The sequence below is a fragment of the Mytilus edulis genome, chromosome 3, assembly GCF_963676685.1.
Source record: "Mytilus edulis chromosome 3, xbMytEdul2.2, whole genome shotgun sequence".
In the NCBI taxonomy this organism is placed as follows: domain Eukaryota; kingdom Metazoa; phylum Mollusca; class Bivalvia; order Mytilida; family Mytilidae; genus Mytilus; species Mytilus edulis.
This window is the reverse complement of record NC_092346.1, coordinates 3,045,123-3,064,635: the sequence shown is the minus strand read 5'-3', so window position 1 is coordinate 3,064,635 and position 19,513 is coordinate 3,045,123. Positions and strand designations below refer to the sequence as shown.

Genomic DNA, 19,513 nt, shown 5'->3' with positions numbered 1-19,513 from the left:
AGGGTAAGCAGAACCTTCATTTCTTATTATATTCATTTGGTAAGGATCACACTTCGTGTTATAAAAAACTATAGTGCATCTCATTGTTCGTACACTAAATGAAAATGACATTAATGCATTGATAATAAACCCCTAACGGGAAGGATTGTGCCTGATATTCATATGATGAAATCATAATCTTTCAATCAGTTTAATTGAAGTCTGGAGCTGGCATGTCAGTTAACTGCTAGTAGTCTGTTGTTATTTATGTATAATTGTCATTTTGTTTATATCTTTGGATACATCTTCTGACATCAAACTCGGACTTCTCTTGAATTGAATTATAAATTTACGTATTGTTATGCTTTTACTTTTCTACATTGGCTAGAGGTATAGGGGGAGGGTTGAGATCTCATCAACATGTTTAGCCCCGCAGCAGTTTTGCGCCTGTCCCAAGTCAGGAGCCTCTGGTCTTTGTTAGTCTTGTATTTTTTAATTTTAGTTTCTTGTGTACAATTTGGAGTTTAGTAAGGCGTACATTATCACTGAACAAGTATATATTTGTGTAGGAGCCAACTGTAGAACGCCTCCGGGTGCGGGAATTCCTCGTTACATTGAAGACCTGTTGGTGACCTTCTGTTGTTATTTTTTTTTATGGTCGGGCTGTTGTCTCTTTGATACATTCCCCATTTCCATTCTCAATTTTATTGCCATTGTTTAGAACGATTTGACCCATTCACAAGTTTTGGTGTACACTATGAACATTTTCCCATAATACATTAGATTCTGAAACCGGTGAATTCGTTGACCTGAATTAAAGACCTGATAGTTTCCTGTTGTTCCTATCATGATCCTTTTTTTCTCTCGAATTTGACATCACCGATAGTGATCTTTTGGAATTTTGGGTCCACAATGCTCCTCAACTTTATACTTGTTTGGCTTTCTAACTATTTTTAGCTAAGCGCCAATGATAAGTCTTATGTAGACGAAACGGGCATATGGCGTATCAAATCATACGGTTGGTACCTTTAATCACTTTAACCATTTACATCACTGGGTCGATGTCACTGCTGGTGGACGTTTTGTCCCCGAGGATATTACCAGCCCAGTAGTTATCACTTGGGTGTTGACATGAATGCCTATTATATGGTCGTTTTTATAAATAATCTGTTGCAAAAAGAATGAATTATTCGAAATACTTAGCATTTTCTTATCTCCGGCATTGATAACCATACCCGTATTCTATAATCCCATCTATTAGAAAATTGTTTCCCGAAGATAACTTGATAGTTCCTTGACTGCATGCCGAGATGTTTATGAGCTGTTTATGAAATTCTTTGCTATGGAATTAACTGTCAAACAATATGTGTTAAGCCAAAAACACTTTTTTTACACTAAGTATCAAGTAATACTTGTAACAGTCCTGAGATGTCTCTACAATAAAGTTGAGAATGGAAATGGGGAATGTATCAATGGGACAATAAACCGACCAAAGAGCGGAAAACAACCGAAAGTCACCCACTGGTTCTTCAATACAGTGAAAAATATCCCGTCCCGGGGGCGTTCTTCGGCTGGTCCCTTAACACAAACGTGTATTAGTTCAGTGATAACGGACGTCATATTTAACTCCAAAACCTATATAAAAAATAGCTCGAATACAAAACATAAAATGATATGACATATTTACTACGTCCCGTAATATAATAAGACAGTATCAGTATGGTGAAATAGATACATGTTGTTATAGTTAAAATTGACGCGATCATGTTATATTCTGCAACACTTGATGGATATTGTTTATTTGCGATATCATTGTCAATTAATCAATAAACTGAATTGCGTCAAAAATATTAAGGAAAAAAGGATTACCAATACGAAAGGACAGCATTTACAAAGTCTGAAATCTTGATGCAAAATATTAACTGTTCCGTGCAGCACAGAAGGTTTCACATCAATAATTCGTTTACTCAAATTACTCACGAGGACATGAGAGAAAAAATGAATATTGCTTGATCTTGCTTTACTCACACTTGCATCAGCATTAACATTAAACAAAGAAATAGTGAGTGTATTAATTTCCAAACGTATACTTCAACTCTAATGTCAAATGGAAACAAAGTGATAGTAGAAAGACTTGGCATACCATTCCTTGGAATACAATCTAGTGCAATAATGGAAAGCAAAGACATAGTTTCAGTTTGAAAATATATTTTGTACACAAAGAACGTTAATTATTTTGCCAAGCTAATTTGATCGTCTTTCTGTCTAATATAACTGAATTGTGGCACACAGTTTTAAGACATTATAACTAATGTATGAGAAGGATGATTAGATACATAGTTATTTAAATTATTGACAGTGATCTCGTGAAAATTTACAACAGGCAGATGTTAACGAGAGAAATGTATGTATTACTGAAAAACTATTACACCAGGGTTTGCGATATCACAAACTAGTCAAAACATTAACTAAATATTATCAACGGTATCAGGACATCATTCGTAAATATAGCTCAACATGCAGACTTCTAATACGTTCAGGTATTTCACATCCAATCTTTTATAGAAATATTCTTTATAAAGCACAAAAATTTCAGTATTCACTTCAGAAGCTAACAAAACCTTTAAATATGCCAGGGCATCATTAAAAATTGCAGATTTTGGCGTTAATATTGATTCACTTATAGGGTCTTTGCATCGGAACTAAACACATTTATTTAAAAACAGTTGTTGGCATGGCACGAGTTATGTTCTTTTCATATATGTTATGATGTTATGATACTAAACCCTTTACGGGAAGGATTGTGCCGGATATTCATATCATGAAGACATAATCTTTCAATCAGTTTAATTAAAGTCTGAAACTGGCATGTCAGTTAACTGCTAGTTGTCTGTTGTTATTTGTGCATTATTGTCAGTTTGTTGGTTACATTTTCTGACCTCAGACTCGGACTTCTCTTGAACTGAATTTAAATGTGCATATTGTTAGGCGTTTACTTTCTACATTGGCTAGAGGTATAGGGGGAGGGTTGAGATCTCATAAACATGTTAAACCCCGCCGCATTTTTGCGCCTGTTCTAAGCCAGGAGCCTCTGACCTTTGTTAGTCTTGTATTATTTTCAATTTTAGTCCCTTGTGTACAATTTGGAGTTAAGTAAGGCGTTAATTATCACTGAACTAGTATATATATTTGTTTAAGGGCCATCTGAAGGACGTTTCCGGGTACGGGAATTTCCCGCTGCATTGAAGACAGGTTGGTGACCTTCTGCTGTTGTCTGTTCTACGGTTGAGTTGTTGGCTCTTTGACACATTCCCCATTTCCATTCTTAATTTTACATAAAGCGAAGATGCATAACTAAGGAAAAAACTAATAATTGATACCATGATAACATTTTATATTTGCGCCAGACGCGCATTTCGTCCGCAATTGACTCATCAGTGACTCTCATATCAAAACATATTAAAAAGGCCAAAAAAAAATCGAAATTGAAGAGCATTGTATTTGCCAAATACGATAAATGTAATCTATTTCGGAGGTAGAAAAACCGTAGTATCTAAAAATAATCAGAATTTTATAAACAGTTTTTGTCATTATTATGACCATATCAATGATATTTGATGTCAACACAGAATATGCCATAATGTAAATATAAAGAAAGAATGTGCTTTTGTCATGTCTCAATTGTACAGATAGATTTGCGTTGGTCTCGCTGACCGCATTTCAGAACAATGAAAACTGTTGATCGGTTAATATGCAGTCAGTCAATTAATAACAAATATTTAAATATCCGTCAGTTTCTTTTATCATTGATGTAATAAACATTCAGATTTCGATCTGTTGGCTTTTATTTGCATAAATTTCAAATACAGTTTAAATAATTTCTTTATATATCGTACTCTTTCATACATGTGATTTAGATTTATATTTAATATTAACAATTATTTTAAGTAGTTTAAAATTCATGAGAAAAAGTATTACAGTTATGAAGGTGTCCCTCTTGTATTGTAACTTCAAAAGCCCTCATACTTTGTTGTTTTCTATCAAAACCTTTTTTTTTTCATTAAACAACACAAACATGAAAATATAACTACTTACTATGGACACATTGAGAAAGTGAATAATACATTTAGCAAAATTCCAATTCAACATTAAACTGAATCCAATTTAGATGAATACTGTATCTTGAGTAATGCTCAGGGCAAAATATTGTTATTAAAAAAAGGAATAGCTTGTAGCTATACAACCTGGAATTGTTCGAAACACTTATGATTTTTAGAGTTCGCAAAGTTTTTTTACTTTGTACTTTATACGATCTTTTTAACTGTTTTTATTCAAGCGTCTATAATAATAATCTTTTCAGGCAGTTTTGATTTTAACGCCATCAATGAGGTGATGTATACTAAACAAGCAAATAAAATAATGAGATTTTAATAAGCATTGAACATTGGTTTGGAATGTTTTAACCAGTGCTGGCCGACCTATCTTTCCGCTAATAACATCAGATCAGTAACAAACACTCCATACTGAAATGAAATATCATTGAAGTTCAATTCTTTTGTAATCGATTTGGTCGTCTTCAAAATAAAGGAAAAAGTAGTATACCGCTGTTCGAAATTCATAAATCGATTGAGAAAAAAACAAATTCGGGTAACAAACTAAAACTGAGGGAAACATATCAAAAATAAGAGCAGAACTACGACACAAGAGAAACACAACACTTAAGTGTAACACACAGAGAAACGAACTATAATATATAAGTGGCCATTTTCCTGATTTGGTACAGGACATTTTAAAAAAACAAATGGTGGATTGAACCTGATTTTGTGGCTAGCCAAACCTCCCGCTTTTATGGCAATGTTAAATATAACATTAAAATTACAACACTACATTGCAGGACTACAGTACAAATAAATGGGCGAACATATAGGACAGCTGTTTTGTTTCAAATTTATCATAACTTACAACGTCATTAACAGCTATAATTCCTCAGTCAACTTTTGATACACTTTGTGATCATCTTGCTTTAATCTATTCTAATTTTGGATACGTTTTTGAACTTTTATTACTTTGACCTCGAGCATCAATGAAGATATATTCCATGTTGCAATGCACATCTAGTACAGAAAAAAAATGATAACGTTAATGTAATTGTAAGTATGATGTGAGCGTATGGGCATATCGCGTTCTAATTATACAAGCCTGGTGTCCCTATATATCACGAACATAGGAAGCTATCTGTTATAAAATTGAATATAATCTGGCAATTTTCTATAAATGAAAGCTTATACAATGTTAAAATCATTCTGGTATATTTTATTCGTCAAGGGTACAAATAAATCCATGAAAATATACAAACTTTCTGATTTTCAAATATCTATAACTTTGAGGAGCACATACTTGAACAGATAAAGGAAGATGTGATATGAGTGCCAATGAGACAACTCTCCATCCAAGTAACAATTTATAAAAGTATAGGTCAAGGTACGGCCTTCAACACGGAGCTTTGGCTCACACCGAATAGCAACCACTGAACAGCAGATTCCGGACTTAGAACAGGTGCAAACAATTGCAGCGGGTTTAAACGGTTTTATGGTACCGAACCTTCTCCCTTTTCTGAAACAATAGTATAACATCACAGCATAGAGATACACACTATAAAATATCAATTGGAATGACTTAACTCAATCAAAAAAATTAGTAACACAATTTCTGGAGGTCGTTTTGTTCACGAGAATGTCACCTATCAAGTATAGGTCAGTATGATACAGAGGAGATAATCTAGACAAACTAAACATCACAACTTCACTCCGGGCTTTTGTTTATCTTTAGGTGTATATCCGAAAACCCTGCAGATTATAACAGTGTATCAACAGCTTTACTAGGTTAACTGTTTGGTTGACGTTCTAAATACCCAAGTATAATTATATTGTACTTCCGGTCGGGATACTTTATTTTGTCCCGAACCCGGTTGGGGTCTTGTTGGGAGTACACTCACAGCTGCGCGTAATCCCGGGATAGCCCGGATTTAATACGTCATATTGGCGGCTGCTTCAACTTGGGAAACAATAATACTTATGGCAGGAACATATTCCACTTAATACAAAACAAGCACATTTTTTTTTTGTTAGTCCTGACTTGCAGTGTTTGTAATGTCCATTGTTCAATAATTTTTATCAACGCACTATTATAGTATAACTCCATGTTTCGTTACATCAACTGCATTTCTAACTCAGCAATGCACATATAAAGAACAACATTAGGTCTGCTAAAATCTATGGATAACATTCTTAATTACAAACAGATTGGCGGTATAAGACGGAGAGTCGCTAGTGACTTAACGACTCAGTTTTATTGTATCATCTTGGAGGTGAACACTAGAGTAAAGATGTTGCCTGAATATTCTATTTAATCTTAGCTCCTATCGTTTCTAGAAATATGTTAGGTTATAATCAACCACCTGAAAACCGTACATATTTCATATGGGGTAAGCAGGTTGGGTTTATTTCAATGCACATTTACTAGTAGTTTTACGTCCCTTTTTATAATGTTTTAAACAACGTTGTTGAGGAAAAACCTTAAAGTTTTCAACAGTGAAGATGTTGATAATGAACGATAGAAATAAATGCAAAAAAATCATTTAAAGCTAATACGTAAGATTCAGATTATCCGTTCCGTATTTGAGGTTACCGTTAGTCTCGCCCTAGTGATAACGTTTACTGCGAGATTTTGCGTTATTATGGGCATGTTTTGTGTCAAAACACATGTATAAAATGTACGTCATGTAAAATTATTATGATAGTTTTTGAGCGGTAAAGCTTCGAAAAGAAGCATGGTGAATTTTCACTGCATAGCGGAGGGTTGCTCCAACGATTCACGAAAGAAACATAATGCTGTAAAGTATCCTGATATGATTTTAAATGGATGTATCGTCGACTTTCATGTACTTCCTTCAGTCATAAAGAATCCTAAACTAAGGAAGCTCTGGTTGTCTCAGATAAGAAGGGAAGGGTTTAATCCCGACCCAAATTGTCACTGGCATGCACTTTGCTCCCGTCATTTTATTGAAGGAAGACCTACGAAGGAAAATGCAGTCCCAACCCTATTTGCCTACAACAACTACAAAACTGGAACACCAAGAGACACCAAGAACAGTACCTTACGTCCCATTGAACAATTGATATTGACAACACAGTAAGTAACAAATAGTTGAAATTAGTGTCCTCTTCCTCTTTCATTCTTCAATATATTTTTGTCTTGTTTGCCTATTATGATGAAACAGTAAAAGAAAATTGTGTGTGTGTGTTGGGGGGGGGGGGGGGGTAGAAAACAGATGTTTGTCCCTTTTATCTGTTTATAAGAGGCGGAAATTACCCCTCTTATGTCTACGAGGTACGAGGCTCCAAGATAATAAGCTTTGACAACTTAAAAAAAGTGTTCATGTTCACGAACAGTGTTTTTTAAATATTGGACTGTATGCACATGAAGATATATATTTATTTTTTTAATATATTTTACAGACCAGCAAACATTGTTACAGTTTCACAACTGCCAAAAGTACCAAGACAAAAGAAATACATACCAGATATTCCAGGTAATTTTAAGTAAAACTAATAAAAAATGATGTCATGACTGAATAGTCAGTGTGCCACCATGGTACTGTTAAATCAGAGGGAGCTACATGTACATGTAACTGAACCAAGGAAGTGAAGGAACATAGGGGTCAGTCTATTGTATGACTGCATGTTCTGATAGGCATATATATATATATATTTATAGTTAAAATGCATGGATGGTTTTCATAATTTAATTTAACAATAACAATTGTGATTAATCAGTCAATGACCACATAAAATCAATTAGTAAACAATGCTTAATAACAATTATAATATAATTCTAATTAAAATACAAATATAAAAGTCATATATTAAATTTTAAACAATTTATCTTCACAATTTCAAGATAAAATAATTGCCAATATTATTTTATCACAAAATAAACTAAACTTCAAAAACAAAATTTAAAAAGTATTTTGCAAAGATAAATATGAGTCTCAGATTAATTTTGTCTGCACACTACATGTACACCATCAACTGGTATACTGGTGGACAGTCTTAAAGGTCCAGTAGAAAAGATATGTGTTCTGAGAGTTATGGCTCTTAAACATATGGTTCTAGTTCCCATTTATAAAATGATTACCTACATTTTTGTACTTCAACTTTCTAAATTACATGCACATTTCGTACGTTTAATTCTTTGAAATCAAACAGTCTATGATCCTGACTGATGTACATTGTAGTCAAATAATTCTAATTTAAATGGTACATATTTACTTACTTTCAGTAATTTCCTACATTGAAAAGCCAAGTTTGGACCACACTTATTGCACTAGCACTGAAGTTAGTGAAGATGTCTCCATTGAGGAAAAATGTGTAATGTTAATTGAAAATAGCAACACCTTAGAGGTACGAAATTAATTGGGATTTTATTTGATATTGAAAATTCCTCCATTGGATATAAGAGTCAAAAGCCATGTAAAAGATATTTTTTAATCTTATGAACTATAGAAATAATATGTATTTCAATCAAAAATTGATTCGTTTTAATTTATTAGATGGCAGTTCATACATCAAAAATTATATAATGTAAGAAGCAAGGTGCTTTTATATTCAAATTAATACATCAATATTAAATATGATCTATTCAAACATTTTACTAAATATATATTTACTTTTAAAATTTGTAATCCAACTTGAACATGTTGAAATATAGTATTACATGTAAATGGGTTTTTTTTAGTCATTATACCATATAACTGTATTTCATTCTGAACATGCATGAAATATTTGCCACTGAATGTTAAGCAACCAAAAATCAATCAATCATACAACTGTATTGTTTTATTGTTACCAACTTGACTTAAGTAAACAAAAAATACAAAAACAATTTCATAAATTGTTTGCATTGATTTATGTATTTATAATTATTACTTTTTTTCACAGCAAAAATGTCAAAGATATGAGACAGATAATAACCAGCTACGGAAGCAAGTTAAATTGCTACAAGTTGAACTACATGCTACCAAAGAGGAAAATAAAGTTTTAAATGAGAAGTTTAATAATACAGATGAACTGCTAAAGGACAAACTCGTTGAAAAGTTGACTAAATCAAATAGTAATGTTAAATGTTTTCTTGGACTGCCAAGTATTTCAATGCTTTTTGGAATTTTTAAATTATTAGAAGGACATGCTTCAAAAATGAAATACTGGATGGGTCCCGACTCAAGTGACGGTAAAAGATGGCAAGTAAATAATAAGAAAAAACCTGGTGCTTCAAGGAAGTTGACTTTTTTTGAAGAATTTGTTATAACTCTTTTGAGGTTGAGGCTAGGACTAAACACATATGTGTTGTCTCTTTTGTTTGGTGTTTCACAGTCAACAATTAGCAGGGTTTTCACGACTTGGATATCTTTAATGGCACAATGTTTAGGACCACTTATTAAATGGCCATCTAAGGAAAAGATTAAAAAACATATGCCTCTATCATTTCGTAGAAAATATCCTAACACTCGTGTAATCATCGATGCTACTGAATTTTATGTGCAGAGACCAAGAAACCCAACAGCACAGTCAAAAACGTGGTCAAATTACAAGTCAAAGAACACTTTTAAAACGCTTGTAGGTATAACACCAAATGGAGCTTTTTCGTTTATATCTGACTTATGGACTGGTAACATTTCTGATAGGAGCATTACTGAAAGAAGTGGATTCATTGATCTGATTGAAAAGGGGGATCATGTAATGGCTGACAGAGGTTTTTTAATTAAAGACTTATTATTATCAAAAGGTTCCACCTTAAATATGCCACCATTTACCAGACCATGTAAACATGGAAAAGGACGATGTCTTACGGCAAAGGAGATTAAGGAATCAAAATCCATAGCCTCTTTGAGAATACATGTAGAAAGATCAATCCAGAGACTGAAATCTTATAAATTCTTAAGTGGTGTTATGCCAATAAATTCACTTTCTGTTGCTAATCAGGCTCTTAAGGTTGCAGGATTTTTTTGTAACCTGATGAAACCATTAGTTCAAAAGTTATAAAACTTGTTTTGTTTAATAAATCATTTGAAATTTATTTGACATATATATTAATTAAAGGAGCAATGATTGGCAATTTTTTATCCAATGTTTCTTTTTTTCTTTTATGATTCATGTTAATACTAAAAATTATATTCCTTGATTAAAAAAAATCAACAGCTTAATAAGAGAATTATTCTGTTCTAAAATTTTCTTTCAAAAACCGATAAGTAGTGGAAATATGGCTTTATCATGTATTCAAAATTACAAAACTAACAGATGTACACGACTATGCACAATAGTAGGTTATCTCCCATTTGAAAGAGTTGTCTTTTCTAAATTTAGAAGAATAGAGACTATTTACATTATCAGCTGATAATGTTTTAAATAATGAAAGCGACATATATCATAAGTTGTCTTAACATAAAAGATGATACTTATTATGTTTAATATTGTTTATTTTAGTTATGTTTAATCAAATTAAATTATATAACCAAACTTTATCACTGTTTTATATTGTGAATTGTAATGAACTTCAAACAAAGTATTCAACTGGTACATGTACATGTGTAATTCTGACTCTATACTAGCAGAATTTTTGGTAGAACATATGAACTGTAGAATGATGCAAGTTTTGGAAAAACATTAGACCAAAATTGTTCATCAAATGGTATTCTCTCATGATGTACACCTTTAAAAGTAAATAATACAAAATCACACCATTTTCGTTTAGTAACTGCAAGCTGACATTGAATTTGACAGTAATACGGAGATGTGTCATTTCTCTTCATAAGTGGAGTATCATTTTCTATGTGAAAGTTTGTTTTGTCTAAACAAGCAGCATTGATTGGTGTTTCTTCTGAAAATTTATATGGACATTTTATTTCCAAACAACCTTGTCCACAGCATTTACACTCTAGTAAACCATCAGGAGAGCAACCTAAGTAAGGACTGTTGTTGTCAATTACAAACCCAGATAATTTACATTCTAAATTATCATGCAAATTTTTTTTGTCATGAAGATAAGACTCTCTAGCAACATGTTCAAATTTTTTTCCATGTCTTAAAGCAGGCAAGTCTGAATTAACACTGTTTGTAAGACCTAAAATGAGTTTGACTAGATGGCCATCAGGGTTTCTTCCTGTAAAATGAAGACAACTATATAAAATGGAAGCTGTTATTCTGCCATGTCTCTGATAAAACCACAAATCACTATCACTCTGACTGACAGTCTTTTCGAATATATCAGTGAAATAATTATCAGGGATATTTCTATGTATGTGCTCAATAAAAGATTCAAGTGAATCATCTGGCGAATCATCATTATTAAATTGTGTTGCTAGATCTAGTATGTTGACAGGCAAACACTCAAAATCATACTCCGAACCAGAGCTATCTGACAGAACATATGCTGCGCATGCTGGTAAGTTTTCTGATTTTATTAACCGAAGCATTTCTTTTTCTACAGCATGTGGTGTCATGTAATGACAAGAAGGCCTATAATGGTCACTTGTTGGTTTGATTGGTGGTTGTCCTGTAGGCTCACTCCTCAGGTCTAAAGAGGTTATTTTTACTGGAGCTGATGTTCTGACTGGGTTAACCCATTTAGCAGCCTTGTCAGTAACAGAAATAACCGATCTATCGGACAAATCCTGACAAAATCTTTGCATCCCGAACAGGAGTGCTGCCACGTGCTTACATGTTCCATCACCACTGTCAAATAATTATATACACTGAAGTATTCATTTTTCAGAAGTGCTCGAGGGATTAAACATTTTCAAAAAACAATGTTTCCCTATATTTAAAAAATAAAAACAAAAAGTTGCTTGAAAAAAAAATCTTTTGTCTCTGAAAAATCAACATTGACTATCACCGCTTGTTTGCATCTCTTTTTTGAAGGTGATAATTCTGAGAGAAAAAAAATGGAAATTAATTGTAGGTGTCCTTTACAGTAATTTGGAGTGAACTGATAATATGGTATTCCATGTAGGTTAAAAATCAAAAACAGATGACATAATAAAAATACACATTTTTTTGGCAATTCTTGATGGGATTATTCATCTTTTTTAATCTTTATTTTATTTTTCTCGCTCATTACTTTCATTTTTATTTTAAACAGATATGGCTAATCAGAATTCAACAATTACATGTACTTGATAACTGTATTCTTGATATTATTATTCTTTTCTATTTTCAACATACTTTTTAACCAATCTATTCATTATTTTCTTGCGTTATTCTTTATATTTTAACACCCCATTATTCTCTATTCTGTAAACCCCATCGGCACCCACACCCTCGGACTCGGATTATTCATGTAAGAACTTACGCCACACATGTACATTCTGCTGAATGTATTGACCCATCAAATAGGACCACTATCCAAACTTCGTACGGGTCAGCAGACTGTCTCTCTTCTGGTACACATGCTGCTTTTACATAGTGTATATCGCTGTGAAATTTTGACTGCCTAACATCACGGATATGTCCATTAGAATGAAGACGGTAACTGTTGTCATTTTTATAGCATTTCAAACGTTCATTTGTCCAGTTACAAGTGTTTTTTAAATAATGATTAACATCAAACGCTTCAATTATTGGAATTGTATTTAAATCATCAGACCAATCAATAACAGTCTTGGGATGCGGCAACTCAACACCATCTACAGTTCGCCGTATTTTATTTGCGAATATGTAATTATCGGGTTCAAAGGCGGGAATCTTTTGTAATTCCGCTTCTTCAGCTAGTTCAACTAATTTACTCTTTTTATAACCCGTTGTTTTAACACCTCTGTTTTTCAAGAACTGTTTGATTTCCGGGACGTTTTTATTCTTAAAATCAGAGTCCATTGTCGTCAATGTAAACAAATAGTTGCCCCGACGTCACACGACTTACGTACCTTCATGTACAAAAGAGTTCTTGACGTTCGGTAATCTGAATCTTACGTATTGGTTCATTACATTAAAGACGTGATCACTATGATTGCCGAAATGCCACAGTCATTAAGATAAGATCGTTACACAGTGTGCTGGTGACCTGTTACGATATGCATGGGATCATTACACCAGATATTGGTTGAGAGCATCGAATCTCGAACTCAATATGAAATAAACCGACTCCGTTTACTAACCGTGTAAGGTCACTAGCATAATGTGTCCTGTACCAAGTCATACTAGTGGCATATCAAAGTGATCAAGTACTGTGGATTCATTTTTTTTTCGTGGGTATCAATTTTCGTGGATTAAGGAAAACTTACATGTTCGTGAATATTTAATTTCGTGGTTATGACAAAGTTTGCATACAATACTATGGAAAATTCTTAGTCGTTGAACCTTTTATTTCGTGGTTCACCTGTACCCACGAAATGCACGAAAATTGGTATCCAACGAATAATAATGAATCCACAGTATATAAAAAGAGCCCCTTCTATAAATGGTCTATACAAAAACAAATGCCAACAATAACAACTTGCAAGCTTTTACTGTAAACTGAATTTGTAATTTGTTAAAATAAAAAAAAAAAAACATAAACATATGTTAAAAGGATATCGAATACAAATAAATATATTGAGAATATAATATAGTGTGTCTCATCATGTAAAACATTTAATCGATTATATAATTTCAGACGTACAGTATTAAAGAATCAACGACAAATATAACTCTCCAATGATTAAACTGAATAGAATGAAAGAGTGTTATTTTGCATTAATCAGATTTTGTTATTGATTACTAATTGCATTTGAAATGTAATATCGCACACGCAGTACAATATTGTTCATGGATAGAGGTACCAAAAGGTACGTTTATTTGCTACTATTCTTTTTTAAATCAAAATATGTATGCAGAATATATTTTTGGTTTTACCATTTTGTAAAGTTAAATACGTACATTATTAACAAAACCAATGTTTTATACAAAACTGTGTTTCTTTATACATGTTATAATGTATTCAATGCAATTACGTGTTTCTTATTTAAATGATTGTTAAAAAAAATCAAAATAAGTAATACAAGATGTAAGTGAAGAACAAACGAAACATTATTTTTAAGCAATTAATGATGTGAAATTTTGATAATCAAGAAATTTAAATTAATACTATTAAGTCGAAAGAGAACCAGTCATAAACAAACTCAACTCAAATTATTGATAGGTTATGGAGCTATTTTTCGAGATATTTAAGTTTGAAAAAATGGTGGGAAAAGGCTGATTCGGACTTTTACTATATAGTTGCATTGGTATTAATTGGGTCTCAAAATGAAAGAAACAATCAAGAATCTGCCTAAATTTTTGTAAATGACATTATATGAGCTAGTGAAGTCATTTATGTTCGGACATTGGGTGTTATGGTTCAAAATATGCTATCTTGTATATAAGTGACGTAGGGGGAAAAGGAGTCCGAACATTTGACACAAATTCCAAAACCTCTCAAGTATATTCTTAAGGTAAACAAATAAAAGATTAATGGAAATCTAAATGTAGGAGTAACATGCACATGATGCATCTACATCGGCGTAATGTAACAAATGACCATCACATCGGGGCATTTTAAAGCTGATTATGCGGTATGGGCTTTGCTCATTGTTGAAGGCCGTACGCTGACCTATAGTTGTTACTGTCTGTGTCAGTTTGATCTCTTGTGGACAGTTGTCTCATTGGCAATCATACCACATCTTCTTTTTTATATTTGCAGAAATTTTGTCCGTAGTCGATCGTCCGACTACGGAAACATCATAAATTGCACTTCCGGACACATGAAATGTGTAAAGTGTCATTGTTATTGTTTAAAGCTCTGGGCCGATATAGATACACAAAGACAACATTAGTATACCAGTATTCAATAGCCATAAATCGTAAATCGATTATGAGAAAACAAATCCGGGTCAAAGACATGTAACACATAAACTAATAGAGGAAAACTTGGGAAAAACAGGCAACTGAAGTGTAACAAAAACCATCATACATAGACACGAACCATATTCCTGACTTTGTACAGGATATTTTAAGAAAAAAATGGTGGATTTAATTGGTTTTGGGGCTATCCAAACCTTCCGCTTATATGACAATTTGAAAAACATTATGTTACAGAGTACTGAAAAAAAAATCACACAAGAACACTCATTCATCACAGAAAAACCCACAAATAAATAATGTACTAGTCGACACAACAATGTTTTCACAAAACCAATCGAAAAAATTCTCAAGCCAATGATGGTATTAAAATGCAATTTTTTTTTTACCACAAAAGATAAGACATAGTACAAAGGTTGCTGGTTCGATCCCCGTTTTGGGGAGTAAATTTTAGGTACTGAATTGTCGACTCTACCTCGATACCATTTGCGAGTATGGTCTGAGAAACGATAATGGTCCGTCGGAAGGGGACGATAAATGGCTGACCCGTAATAAGAGAAAGCCATATATCTTACACTTAAAAGACATCCTTGTAGATTTCGAAAAAGAGTAGGCTAATACGGCTACAAGGCAGCACTCGCACCTGCATATGGAAAGGGATAAATATAAGTTGCAATAACTTGTTTCCCATTCAACTATACACAAATATGTTAAAACTTAGACATTACACATTATCCAAATGAAGATCTAACAGAAACATCAATATTAAATAGGAATAGCTAACCTTAGTCGTAATTTGCACAACTTTTGGGAATTTTTGGTCCTCAATGCTCTTCAACTTTGTACTTGTTGGCTTTTTAGCTATTTGACCTCAGCGTCAATGCTGAGTCTTAGGTAGACGAAACGCGCGTCTGGCGTTTTAAATTATAACTCTGGTACCTTTGACAACGGTTAAATACATATGTATGGAATGCCACAGCTGCCTTATGATAAAAATAACCATATCATTAAGGGTAGATATATACCATTGAGCAAATGTCCTATACTATAACGACATTTGACTATAATACTCTGTAAATTTGCTATATCACTAAGATACATTTATAAACTATAAAGACACTTTCAAATTGATACAACAGGAAGATACCTTTGCATACTATTCTGTCATTTCAATTTGTGATGAGGATAATATGTCATACTATGAAGACATCTTGATATAACATGAAGCTTCATTTTCATATTGCTTTGTCATTTAACTTAACTATTATGTGATATTGCTATGTCATAAAAATACATTTAATACTATAAAGACATCTTATAATAACATTGAACAGCTTTTTCATACTATTTTGTCATCTCAGAATATTATAACGATAAATATGTATACTATACAATCATCTCGCATATATGTTGGATGTACAAAAACCATGCCGGAATAATGTAGCAATGCAAATTCACACTCGACATTACAGTCATATTCGGTAATAAGACAATGGTGGTATTGAAAGGGTATATATCACGTTAAATACTCAGTAGACTGACGACATATATTTGTAATTAGATAGTTTAAATGAGTTTGGACACATCGTAAAGAAAAACCATTTGATGCTGGTGACCATTTTTTTAATCTTTCCTCGTTACAGCAGTTTCATCAAAAGGAGCACACCCCTGTATATGGATTCAGTATAGTGTTATTATGCATGAGCATAACTTATCATTTGAGATATGTGAAAACCATACGACGAAGCAGGTTATAGGCTACTGTTGATAGATGTGAAATTGATAATTGGGAAGTAAAAAGCATCTCGTTTGTCATAGATTGTAATGTGAAGTATGTGTCAATATTGAAGAAAAGATCGAGACGATAAGCAGTCTTTCAAGTATCAGTAGTTACCTTAATTTCAAGTTTACTGGGATATAAGAGATACGATTACTGACTTAAATATGGGTTATTCAGTGATTGGATTTCATCATTATATCTGAAAGTAAAATAAAAGCATTTTGCATTTTTTTTTCTTGTCATTAAGAAGGTTCGGAATGAGTTCGGATTCAACAACAAGTCAGGGGTGAACAATTACTGCCCATTGGAGAACCGTCAGTCAATTGAAATATCGATCCTCAACACAACATAAACGTCCAGTATTTTGATATTATGAATGTCACTGTATTTTCTGATAGAATCGGTGTGGTTCTGAAAAAAATAAGAATTGTTATAACCCAAAACAAGAAATGTGTATCTACGAACCCAATTGTTATAGAAAAAGCTCTGTTTAATGAGATGGTGAAGTAGTGTAAATATTTAAAACCTAGCATACTGTAAGACTCGAAAAAATTTCAAGTTAAAATTTGATGTATTCTTTTCACGTGAAATTTACACGATTATTTGGTAAATGAAATTGATATTGATTTTTCCACATGAAATTCAAAACAGTTTTTGAAATAAAGTATTTCAAATATAATCTACACTTTCACATATTTTCATCAAAATAATGAGAATGTTTCATGTCCATGTCACGTGAGTTTCATATATAAGCTCCTTTGAGGTGAATCTCATGTGAAATTTTTCACGTGAATTTCATATAAGTTAGATGTAAAATTCATGAATGCAAATCTTGCCTTTATAATATGGAGAAATGTTATGATAGTGTTTATAGTTTAACAGTTACCCATTACGCATTTTGTCATTTTTATACATTCATTAAATAAATTAATAATTTGCCAAATTGTACAGATTTAAAAAAAAAATAAGTCAATCTTTCGATATTAGAGGCGACAAAGAGAGAAAACTCACAACAAAATACTAATTAATACACTTTTTATCATGTCAGTTAACCAACAAGTTGAAAGTTAAATCACAAAAATACTGAGTCTAAATTACAATTTAAAGTATATTAAAAGCTTGAAATTTGTTTTGGTGAAAAAAACATTACAGAAAAAAACAAAACAAAAGAAGACGGGTTTAAAGACATTTCTGACATGAACAATTTATCAAAGTATGGTAAGTTGGAAGACTCTAATACATATAGCAACACAGTTATGAAACCTGACAAAATCAAATTCTTGACCATTAGTATATAAATAAACGCAACAGTCATATTCTTGAGCCGACCGTGCAAGACCGTTAGACAGTCAAGGCCGTAAAACACTTCTATCATCATATTCCTGACTAGGTATAATGATTTATAAAAATGTAAAACAAAATCCAATAAATTTAAAGTTATTCAAGGGCTTTATGAGGAAACACATTTATCAATTCGACAAACGAAATTGATTAACAAAGCGATCCTTTATTATTAATAGCCCAGTGCATTCTTGTATATGCCTGTTATTCACTGATATTTGAGATTATAGTATAATCATATACCGTCATAGGTAAAACCGATAAGGCAGTTTTAGTTTGGAATCCGGCCAAGTTTTTATTTGTAAAACTTATCAAATCTTATATTCCTTTGGATATGAATTAAAATAGATGTCCTGTATTCATTCTTTTTTTCTTAATAAGTAACATGATATGTTTTGCCTTCATTTCAATGATTGATTTCATGTTATATCATTTTTTTCTATTGAAAATACATTCCGCGTTAAATAAACAAATTAAAGTGACAACTACAAATGTATATATAACAAGTTTTTTAAATATTTTTAAATGATCTGCAAAATGATATTATTATCTCGCAATTTCAACAAATACATGTCTATTTACTGTACCTAAGAGGGGATGAATTTGGCTTTGATATATTGTAATAAAAGTGTTTATGCTTGTCTTTCGTTTTTGTTAATATGCTTTTTCCATATGGCTTTTTGTGTTTCTGTATTACATATGACGTAGCTCTGTACTTATACATTCTGTCAGAGTGTTACTATTCTATGAATATTTTTTATTCTTGTCTTTCATTTTTTCTTATATGCTTTGTATATATGCCTTTTGTGTGACTTTGTTACATTTGACGTGACTCTGTACTTATACTTCCAAATTGTTTGAAGAATTTAGAATCAAGGCTATAATAATTGCAAGCTTAGCCTATGTGCATGTTTTCTGACATGTAATGTCTAGAACCTGTTTCCAACTATTCTCATAACAAATTGAAAGCATTTCTGAATACTATAAAACAAAAATGTAATACTAAAGTTTAGCGGTTAATCAACCCAACATTCAAGATTATATGAAGTATCCAATTATGTCTCTGTCTCAAGTCCACATCTTATTGTATGCCTTTTTTCAATAAAATTTCACAATTTCTGCCTCAAATGGTCACTTTAGAAATGTTGTCACAATAGTATCATCTCAAACCATATATCTAACATGATTTAGGTATTATATGAACTTGAAATGTTTACATAAAGCCATATTTGCAGAACTTGTTTGTATGAAGATACCAGTCTGATATATGAATTAACTAAATGTTTTATAGAAATGTCTGGTTATATTTGATTTTTGCATGAAGACAGTTATTGCTTTCTATACAAAAGACCTTTAAATAATAAAATCATAGCATTTACAAGTTAAATTATTTGTTTCATGACCAAGAGGTGGGTATTTTTCTCTGCATTGTTGCCCTTGGCCTCAAGTTTCAAAAATCATTCTGATATTTATAACCATATGGATT

The 19,513-nt window shown here is 32.2% G+C and overlaps 2 protein-coding genes across 2 annotated transcripts; one reads left to right on the top strand and one right to left on the bottom strand.

Moving 5' to 3' along the window:
- Window positions 1-6,622: 6,622 nt before the first annotated feature.
- On the top strand, window positions 6,623-10,487 carry LOC139515628 (uncharacterized). Its single transcript, XM_071305254.1, has 4 exons — window positions 6,623-7,170; window positions 7,497-7,570; window positions 8,320-8,441; window positions 8,979-10,487. The coding sequence occupies exons 1-4, from the start codon at window positions 6,809-6,811 to the stop codon at window positions 10,077-10,079; spliced, it is 1,659 nt and encodes a 552-aa protein (XP_071161355.1). The 5' UTR covers window positions 6,623-6,808; the 3' UTR covers window positions 10,080-10,487.
- Window positions 10,488-10,622: 135 nt separating this feature from the next.
- On the bottom strand, window positions 10,623-13,008 carry LOC139515629 (uncharacterized). The gene is made up of 2 exons (XM_071305256.1): window positions 12,385-13,008; window positions 10,623-11,768 (listed from the first exon to the last, which is right to left on the bottom strand). Exons 1-2 carry the CDS (start codon window positions 12,903-12,905, stop codon window positions 10,637-10,639), a joined length of 1,653 nt encoding a protein of 550 aa, XP_071161357.1. The 5' UTR covers window positions 12,906-13,008; the 3' UTR covers window positions 10,623-10,636.
- Window positions 13,009-19,513: the final 6,505 nt, after the last annotated feature.

What these genes read in the sequence shown, in the direction of transcription:
- LOC139515629 (XM_071305256.1), bottom strand. Translation starts at nt 12,905, where the DNA reads ATGGACTCTGATTTTAAGAATAAAAACGTCCCGGAAATCAAACAGTTC. An exon ending in GCAGAATGTACATGTGTGGC is followed by an intron (nt 11,769 to 12,384) that starts GTAAGTTCTTAC and finishes ATTATTTGACAG; the next exon opens with TGGTGATGGAACATGTAAGC.
- LOC139515628 (XM_071305254.1), top strand. Translation starts at nt 6,809, where the DNA reads ATGGTGAATTTTCACTGCATAGCGGAGGGTTGCTCCAACGATTCACGA. An exon ending in CAATTGATATTGACAACACA is followed by an intron (nt 7,171 to 7,496) that starts GTAAGTAACAAA and finishes TATATTTTACAG; the next exon opens with ACCAGCAAACATTGTTACAG. An exon ending in ATACATACCAGATATTCCAG is followed by an intron (nt 7,571 to 8,319) that starts GTAATTTTAAGT and finishes ACTTACTTTCAG; the next exon opens with TAATTTCCTACATTGAAAAG.